At 34.6% G+C, this 10229-nt stretch overlaps 2 protein-coding genes across 2 annotated transcripts; both read right to left on the reverse strand.

Annotated features, from left to right (window-relative positions):
- Window positions 1-49: 49 nt before the first annotated feature.
- LOC128553298 (uncharacterized) lies at window positions 50-1353 on the reverse strand. Its single transcript, XM_053534429.1, has one exon. It carries the CDS (start codon window positions 1180-1182, stop codon window positions 568-570), a length of 615 nt encoding a protein of 204 aa, XP_053390404.1. The 5' UTR covers window positions 1183-1353; the 3' UTR covers window positions 50-567.
- Window positions 1353-5476, reverse strand: LOC128553297 (uncharacterized). The gene is made up of 5 exons (XM_053534428.1): window positions 4924-5476; window positions 4068-4154; window positions 3691-3822; window positions 3336-3401; window positions 1353-1568 (listed from the first exon to the last, which is right to left on the reverse strand). Exons 1-5 carry the CDS (start codon window positions 5306-5308, stop codon window positions 1357-1359), a joined length of 882 nt encoding a protein of 293 aa, XP_053390403.1. The 5' UTR covers window positions 5309-5476; the 3' UTR covers window positions 1353-1356.
- Between the last annotated feature and the right edge of the window lie 4753 nt (window positions 5477-10229).

Genomic DNA, 10229 nt, shown 5'->3' on the forward strand with positions numbered 1-10229 from the left:
CATGTGCATCGAAGCTTTCGTGAAAAATCCGTTCATAATAGTTTGCTAGTGATAATGACTGCTTGTCTTTCCTTACGGATCTAAACATATGTAGTGTGTCTACAAATCCATACACAGAGACAGAGAGCGCGTTCAGTCTACCTTCTTTTTGAAAAGCCTGGATTAAAAGCCGCATGTCGAATGATTTTCCGTTATGAGCGGCTAAAATTACTTTTTCATACTTCAAGGAATTGAGCCAATCAATGAATTCATTCAGAGCAGCATGTAATGTTGTGGAGGGTAGTGTCTTTCCTGCTTTGCACAAGCTGCGATGTCCGTTTATCATCTCAGCAGTCAAACCTGTAATTTCTGATGATTTACGGTTAAAATCCCTGTGTGGCAAAATGTACCGGTTGAAACAACTACTGTCGGTACAGGCCGACAATTGTACAATTTCCGCACTTGCGTCAAGAGAGGTCGTTTCAATGTCATAGAAAACAATTACAGAATTCTCCATGTCACAGTTTTTCAAGGGTTCCATCTGCTCATTAGCGTCTGGTATTACGGCAGTATCGAGTTCTGCTTCGTTTATTTCCAGGCACAGTCACTTTTGTAAGTCAGTCCTTCTTTTATTTCGCTAACATTCTCACTAAATAATCGCCTTTTCTTCAAATCTAGTCGTCGTCTTTTCACTCTTTTTTCTTTCTGATAGAATCTTAGGTATGACCTCCTTTTATCTTTTTCAACAGTGTAGGATTTTGTCGCTCTCTGAGGTGTAAGATTTGACTTTTCTATTACTCTATTTATGTATTCAACTCCTTCGTTGTACTGCAAGACGGCTGCTGCGCACCTATAATCAAAACTTTCACTTGCATTATAATTGCGTGACTTCGGTGCTTTGCTCCAAGCAATATTGTTCAACGACTCATTTGCCTGTGTTGAACCACTTGTCATTAACTTTTGGCAATTTGAAATGAACGGTGACAACAGATTTTCCAGGTGTATACGCAATTCATTGTCTGTTAAATCGCAACCATAAGGTAAGTTTGAGTGCTTTCTGTTGTGGTTTTCACCAGTCTTACACCAAGAACCACACCGTGTGTGGTTTCCATACATGTGCGGTACTATAGCTTGCAAAGCATTTCTCATTTCTTCTTCACTTTTATTTTTATTTTGCTGCACGGCATACGAAAAATTTTTCATAAAGCTCTCACGCACTTTGACACTTAATGATTTTTGCGACTTGTGCAATTTTTCTAGTTTACCTCTTATCGTTCTTTTTAAATGTCCCAAGTCAGAGAATTTTACTATGTTTGGATTTACTCTTTCCCTGATATGTTTGATCGAACTAGAATCTTCATCACCTATGACGGCAGCTTACTTCAATCCAGTGTCCTTTGCTTCTTTATGTAAAGTTACAGCTATATCAGACTCCATACTTTTGGAGCTCTGTGACCAATTTTTTCTACAGTCGTGAGGAGTAATTACCTTTTTTGCTCTGTTATATAATTTGCACTTGGCACAATTCTTGACTCTTGTAGAGAAATTCAAGCATTTTCGTGTTTTTTCTCCAATGACGTGTCCCCAGCCTAGAATACAATAAAAACACAATTTCGAGGTTGCAATAAGATAAAATAGACTACAAGCTTTCCCTCAAAAGTTTGAAATTGTCTTTCATATATTTCTATATCTGTTTTGATTATTTAAACTTATTCAAAAGGTTTCCTTATCTGGTAAAGCCAATTTAAACTAGAATGTATCTGTAGGACACATGGTGTGCGTCCACGAGTACATTTGTCACAAAAACGGGGCAATAATTAAAATGTTTGCAGTCTTAATGGAGTATAGCTTAAACAAAGATTTTATGAATAGGATTCATATTCTAGGACATATTCTTTTTGAACTACGAGCATCACTAACAAAAATTCCACTATTTTGGCTGTTTCAGGGGCCGTAACTCTGTAATAAGCGCTAAAATTCTCAAGGAGAATGCCAAGTGCGCATTTACATCAAATACTTTTTGAGCAAAGCACATTATTAGGTGAAATGTGCTTTTTTACTATTTCAGGGGTCATAATTCTGGAAATAGGCGGCAGAGTCATATGAAAAATAGGAGGTGCGCAAGTTCATATTATGATAAAGACTCATGCAAGGTTTCATCAATTTTTATCTGAGACTTTTTGAGCTAGACGCGTCACGAATTTCGGACACACGGACGCACGGACGAATGGACTACGAGCATCACTTACAAAAATTCCACTATTTTGGCTGTTTCAGGGGCCGTAACTCTGTAATAAGCGCTAAAATTCTCAAGGATAATGCCAAGTGCGCATTTACATCAAATACTTTATGAGCAAAGCACATTATTAGGTGAAATGTGCTTTTTTACTATTTCAGGGGTCATAATTCTGGAAATAGGCGGCAGAGTCATATGAAAAATAGGAGGTGCGCAAGTTCATATTATGATAAAGACTCATGCAAGGTTTCATCAATTTTTATCTGAGACTTTTTGAGCTAGACGCGTCACGAATTTCGGACACACGGACGCACGGACGAATGGACGGACGCACCGACAAGCCAAATCTATATGCCCCACCACTCTTGGGGGTGGGTGGGCACAAAAAGTAAGCATTTTAAGAGACAAGATTAAATATTGACAGACCTGAATATCTGCAAAATTCAAGTGAATATTCATAGCAATTCTATAAAACTGTTCATATATGAGCCGAGCCATGAGAAAACCAACATAGTGGGTTTGCGACCAGCATGGATCAAGACCAGCCTGCGCATTAACGCAGTCTGGTCGGGATCCATGCTGTTCGCTTTCAAAGCCTATTGGAATTAGAGAAACTGTTAGCGAACAGCATGGATCCTGACCAGACTGCGCGAATGCGCAGGCTGATCTGGATCTATGCTGATCGCAAAGCCACTATGTTGGTTTTCTCATGGCGCGGCTCATATGCTCTTTCACAAAGTACAGATAGTTCTTATCTATTTTGAAAATAATATGATGTTGTCTAAACAAACAAAAACAACAAGACGGCATTGGTGGCCCTATATCGCTCATCTTACTTATATTGTTTCGGAAGATGATTTTGTAAAAAATAAATGACCGTCAAGATCCTTCGTCGATAGTGAGAAACAAAAGTAAAACCGGAAGTATCACACACTCTCTCTTATATCTGACCTTTACCTTTCAGGTGGGGTTATGGTAATTATCTTAGCAATTTTATGACAGCGGGTCAATTTCAGCTGATTTTCATAATGTGTGCCACCAACCCCAAATCTAAAAATGCTTTCTACGGTCCCGACATGTGTAAAGTGGCGGAGGCAAAAAGAAGCTATAAAATAATTACCGGATAAACTATTCATTGCTCGACCACGCTTCGACCAAGCTGCATCTTGACTGACTGTTATTTCGACTGGAAGAAGAAAATTAAAAGATAGTAAATATAAATTCAAAACAATCTGATTGAAACTAATTTAAATAACAACAATACACGTATGAACGGTTTTATCAATGGATAACATGATTTTATTATTTTATTTGCGAAACACAGGTGTGTAAGATTAAAATGAACAAATGGCAGTGAGTTTGATCTCCGGTTTTGTGAAGGGCTGATTGAGTGCATCCTTATATTGAAACAATTAACATCAATTTAGATTGCACAAACAATAATTAAATACTGAGAAGAATGGTATATTACTAACCTGGTGTGTCTGATTCACATGTTCTTCCCATACGTGTACACTGCGTAGTTCCATTTCTTGTACTTGATACGCAAATACCTTCATTCAGTACGCACAACCCCTGACTGGTTGTAGAATTGTCAAAAGAACAGTCTGCCAAAAATGAAAATGTATACATATATTTTTCAAAAGGAAGAGAAAGATAATCAAACGATGCTATTACTTGACATTTCCTTTTCGTTTATATGACACATACGTGCATGTGCTATATAGAAATTATTCTGCCTTACGTCAATGATACGATTTACGCGCAAAACGTGGCCACGAGCCCACGACCATTCACGGTAAAGTTATGTTTTACAAAGTCCATCTTATTTGTTCTAGTCACAGATACTAACCTAAACTTTCTGCTGTGCACATGCTTTCCACACCTAGTTGAGAATTTAAGACTTTGTCTTCATATACCAAACGATCATCGGTGTCGTCTGCAACAATTAAAAAGAAAATCATTTTGATTCAGATTTAAATTTGATGGTTTGATGGGATTGTGTGACATTGTGTGGATAAACATTGACGAGTGGTATATGTAAAAGAACACCTGAAAATTAATGTTGGTAAACGTAAACGTTAAGAGTCATTTTTATTCTACCAGTCAGGCTTTTCTTGCACACCGGACTGGCGTTTCCGGTGATTTTACCCATGCCGGCAAAACCCATGGGGGTGCCAGATGACTCTCGTGCTGTTAATGACAACTAGTGGTTCATGCACTGGTAATATATAGTTTATGTAAAAAAATGAAAAAAAGCAGGTACCTTGATAGTTTCTCTCTGTTCCTTATAGTATATTTCTCGATTCAAAATATGTTAGTTTATCGTAAAAACATAACGTTACGCTACAAACTATAAACTAAAGTGCTAAAGAGAAAGTATTTATACCTTTTGTAAAATACGGTATGCAAGAAAAATAATCTGCCAGAATAAAATGCTAACATGTATACGATATGCAAGAAAAAATATCAGTCATGTGTTTACGAATTGGATGGAAATATCCGTCCCTCGGCCACCTGCGCATGGGCGGTAATTCGGCAAGCCTCATTACCGCCCAATGCGCAGGTGCCCTCGGGACGGATATTTCTATCCGATTCGTAAACACATGACAGATATTATTAATCTATTGTTAAATAGGACTTTATTAAAATGAGAACGATTATCGAAAACAGCATTTTATATACAAATCATATAATAAAATAAATACCAGCTGCATTTTCTATTATTTCCATTGCTTCCTCAAATGATATTTGGTCATCTTCACAGGAACTTGACAGTTGCATTTCCGGCACTGGTGTTCTAAGTTCCGGTTGTACCGGCTCTTGTTTTGGAGTCTGTGCGCATAAATCACGCGCAATCTCTTCAGCTATGTGTTCTGTTGTCAACTCCATACGTTCTTCACATGTTTTTCTAAGTTCCGACTGTACCCGCTCTTGTTTTGAAGCCTGTGCGCATGAGTCACGCGCAGTCTGTTCAACCACGTGTCCTATTGTCCTCTCCATTCGTTTCAAACATTTGTGGTGTATAGATGGAATACCCAATGCAGACAGGAATGAACAGACATGAGAGTGTCCTATCCCAGCATGAATCATACCTAAAAATTACAAGTTCCGAGAACATAATTTCAAAGCAAAAATGGACTAAAGACATTTTGATTCTATAACATTTTATTTGTGTATCAAATCACGGTTGTTTGAAATACTTTATGTATTTTCTAAAAAAGTTTTGTCTTCCTGTTTTAACAGAAAATTCATTCTTCCATTTCGGGTTCCTGATAATATTAGAATTTTGACTTATACTTACAATTTGAAAATGAATATATCTTTTCTAATTAATGTCCATTCTATTTGATACAATCTTTTTCGTAACAAGGGTTTTGATTCGTCTTTAGATATGAGGCAAAACTTCTCATATTTGATGTCATTTTTAAGAACTCTAACGGTTATCACAAAGTAAAGTATTCACATCTTGATTAGTCTTGACTATCTTCAGAAGTTGTTTTAATATGTTGTTTTCAATACAGACTGATCTACGTACTTTCTGTATACAAACAATAAAATAAATTGCACTAGTAAAGGGGAAAAAAACACGCGCGTACGAGTGTACGTGTAAGTGTTAATTGCAGAAAGAAAGGGCAATTTACGCAGAAGGCTATACTATTCTTGGTACAATACAGAGTTTCCTCCTAACACCGGACTAACTGCACGTTTTTACTCATATTGTGATATGTGGCGTCCAACATGCGAGTGTAGCATACTTCATTAGTAAGTCCCATGACGCTTGCATTATTATGTACTTCCGATACCAGTTTGTGTACGTGTATAACGGACTTGGTCGAGTTCTGGGAGTGGATGTGTCAGGCAGCCAGTAAGCTTAGTTGGTAGAACACTCGCTCTGTAAGAGAAGGGTTCAGGGTTCGACTACACAGTTTTCTCTCCCTGCGACATCCCCTTTTTAGAAAATGATAAATTATAGCAGTACATTAAAGACTGCAGGTTCGAGCGTATCGCATAAAGTTATGTTCGTTTCTTTTTTTTTTTTTTTTTTTTTGAGGTTATGAAAATATTTAGGAAAAACAAAGTACTCACCGAGTGCTGCCTTTACGTTCACTGTATATGGATAATGAGAAATGTCATCTTTCTTTTGATGCGAAGCTCCAGATGTTGAAATATTAGTTACCTTTTTGCACTTAGAACACTCTAACTTTATAACTGAACACAACCCTCGTATTAATTCACTTTTGATGTCTGAAAATCGGAACGAAGACCCACATGTACAGCCTAAATCAAACCTCCTTCCAAAGTGTCTTAAATCTACTATTCTCCTTTCTGGTACATTTTCATAAACATATGTTGTATTCTTTCTATTTTTCAAAAATATTTCCTTTTTCAATCCATGTTTTTTGGAAACGAATTTCCCTTTTGATCTTTCCATTTTATTCCATTTCAGAAATCTTTAGCCTGTCGTTGTCAGTATTGTTGATATTGTTTACTGATAACGTCATTTTGATGTAACGTGACGTCAAATAATAAGTTATCGTTTATATAGCTTTTATTTTCGCAACATTTTGATGCCATTTTTCTAGAGTAAAACAGAATTCCGAAATAAAACTTGATTGGGGTAGGGGAAGCGCCACGATAAATAGAGCGAAATCTAAATCGGTGACCCCCATTTTTCTTTTAAGGAATCGATAGCAATTGAAATTTTATACTTCTCTTGAAAGTTATTCAAAAAACTATCTGACGGTTTTTTAGATATAGGCGTTTTTACGCGAAATTTCGGGTGAAACTCAACGTCAGTTTTACGTATTTTGCGTTCATAAATCGCTTGCCTCTGATGTGACATCGAAATAAACATGACAAATTATATATCATTGGAGAGATAATTTTAATACAAACTTGAAAATGAAGATTTTTTTGCCGTATTTTAATTGTATATAAAAACGATACTCGAAAAACCCGTCAAATACGTCATTTTGCGCTCTGCTGAAAAAATGACGTTAGTGGTCATGTTTGAAGATTTACAGCAGCAAAATGGAAAATAACAGAAAAATGGAAAAAATACCAGTCAATCGGAAATATCGTCAATTTTGATATGGCAAAATTTCATAACGGTCCGTTAAAATTCGTTAGGTGGCGCATATTACCTTAATACACCCCTAAAATTTTTAATTTTTAATTTTTTCACCCATTGTTCAATTTCGAAGTTAGAAATTGGTTTGTTTATAATTTTTTTTTACTATAGGAATTCGTCTGTACGACCTCCGTTGGGAATCAATCTGTAATCCTTTCCCACTTAACAAAGATGTAATCAAAGGTATTCCTAGACTAGCAGCCAGCATACCCAAAAAACCACCATTTTGTCTCTGTTTTTGTGTTAATTTAATCACTCCAGACCCTACTAGTTGCTTTCTTTGATTAGGTGTAAGATATGGTGATATCATATTCTCTTATCATTAGCTACCGAAATCATACCATTCCCAAGTAACTTACTAACACCAGTACTGGGCAACCCAGAGAGGGCTCCGATGCCTAGAGGAGCTAATATTTTTGGAGCTATTTTTGCTGCCATTGGAAGAATTGTTTTTCCTAACAAACCAGCCAAAGCTCCTAAAAATCCACCATTTTGACCTTGACTTGACATTTGTTTTTTTGAAATTGTTATTTCTAACCCCTTCCTATTTGTGGCAGCTTTTTTAATTTGATTAATCTGTGTCTTTGTCAAAAGTAAAGGAAAGTTTCCATGCAGTTGTTCATATTTTAATCTAAAAGTATATGGAATCTTATTATTATAAGCCTGTGTTAAGTTTTTCTTTTGACCGTCTGTAAGGTTAACTTTATATTCAATATAATTTGATGACATTATATACTTTATATTTATTTTAATTTTGTTTTATTTTAATTTTATTTAATTTTAATTTTATTTTATTTAAACAATAACAAGTTCATTTCCAATATTATTTATCTCAACTGTTTCTTCATACAATACAATTGCGTAAACACGAATATTAGCTGCTGGTTGTCTATTAAATTTAGCTGTTAATGTGATATGCTTAGGATCTTCCGTTGTTACTTCCTTTTTATATTCCAAGTTAAAATGAACAAATCCAAATAAATTATAAAAGTTTGATCTATTTAGCAGACTTCCAGTAGTCTTATTATTTTGCTTATAATAATAATTAATTACATCGTCATATATTCTTGATATACTTGTGTATTCTGTTTCGGGATAAAAAACACCATTACCAACTTCAAGACGACAGGAGCTTAAATTGCAATCATGATTATTAGCATTAACCTTAAATGTATCTAATAAATGCGGGTTCTGTTGTTGTGAATTACTTTTGGTAGTTCGTTGTAAATAAACAAATACATGTTGTGGTTTTGTTATACCAGCTGTTATTCTAAAGACTGTATCAACTTGTCTTGCATCAGTTGACTGTGTTATCATTTCCCGAAGGTATGACCATCTTGCTTTTGTAAATCTTTCGGCAATTAGATTAAGTCCAAATCCATTGAAAATTAAACGCGGAACCCATAGAATTAATTTTGTTACAATTACTCTACCAGCATCAGCAGCATTAGCTCTAAAAATTAATTCATCATCATCCGTCAGTTGCAGTGTTATTTGAATTTGACTTGGAGGTATAATATTAGTTTCTAAACCCTGAAAAAATGAATAATTATTTAATGGAATTTTAGCATTTACCTCATTACCACCTTGGATTAATGCCTTTCTAATAGCAAACCCCGAATTATAATCGTCATTATCTTTTCTACTTTCAGCAACATTATTTATATCTAAATAAATATATTCATTTGTACCAGTTGAGTCTGCATAATCTTTAGACAATTCAACCAAACTCTTTACATTTATTACTTTGTATAAATTATTACAATCATATACAATTTTTTCATTTTGTTTAACCACTAACTGATCAATTAATGAAGATGCATTATTAATTAAAGCAATTCGATCTCCATCAGCATAATTAGCACCATCAGCAAGTTTATTAACCATAAAACTTACTTCAAAATAACCATTAAACCAATCAAAATATGAGCTTCTATCATTAATTGTAAAGTGATATCCGTTTTTTTGTTGTTTAACATTATTTCCCAAGACAGATATTAAAGCTGTATCTAATTGAATAGGAGTTAGTTCGTACCTTTCACAACATTGTTTTGTTCTAAACATGTATATTATATATTATTTTATTTTTTATAAATTAATCTATTAATACGTTTACGCGCCCCCGATCCTGACAATATTCTATTTATTCTCATATTAATATCCTCCTTCTTATTATTTTTACTGTTATTCTTTTCTTGTAATTCCTTAACAATTAAATCACCAACTGCCTGAGAAGGTTTCTTTTTAAATTTTTCAACAATTTTATTAGCAGCTAAATTTCCAACTTCTGTTCCAACCTTTTTTGTTCCACTTTCTAACGCGGCTTTTCCTGCTGTTTCCAGAGCTTTTATTCCAGCTGTGCTAATTGAAGATGCAACCCCGCTTGAAAACAATTTCGTTAAAGTGTCAAAGATACCTGAACCAGAGATGGAATCTCCGGAGACCACAGGTATACCGTGTATATTTTCTTCTCCTGTGTGAGCATCAACATAAATAAATATTCCTTTATTTTTATCATAAACTTTCCTGTACATTATATAAAACTAAATTTTGATTAATTTCTTTTAATATTAATGTAAAACTTGTTTCAACCTCATTAAAATTAATTATTCTACCAAGTATGTCTGTAATATATATTCTTATTGAATTTATAATATTTTTATTAATTTCAGAATATCCAACTCTTTGTGGTTCTTTTGTAATTGGATACGCTCTTGTTAAATCTGCAGTACTTAAAGCATAGATAATATCACTGAAATTACCATCAACAAGTGAATTATCAATAAGATCACAATGAATATAAATTGTATCCACAGAGTTAGTTATATTTGGTGTTGTAGTTCCCCATTCAGTATTTCTCAATGCTTTTTTCTCAAATCC

Source organism: Mercenaria mercenaria, unplaced genomic scaffold (genome assembly GCF_021730395.1).
Source record: "Mercenaria mercenaria strain notata unplaced genomic scaffold, MADL_Memer_1 contig_3683, whole genome shotgun sequence".
NCBI lineage: Eukaryota > Metazoa > Mollusca > Bivalvia > Venerida > Veneridae > Mercenaria > Mercenaria mercenaria.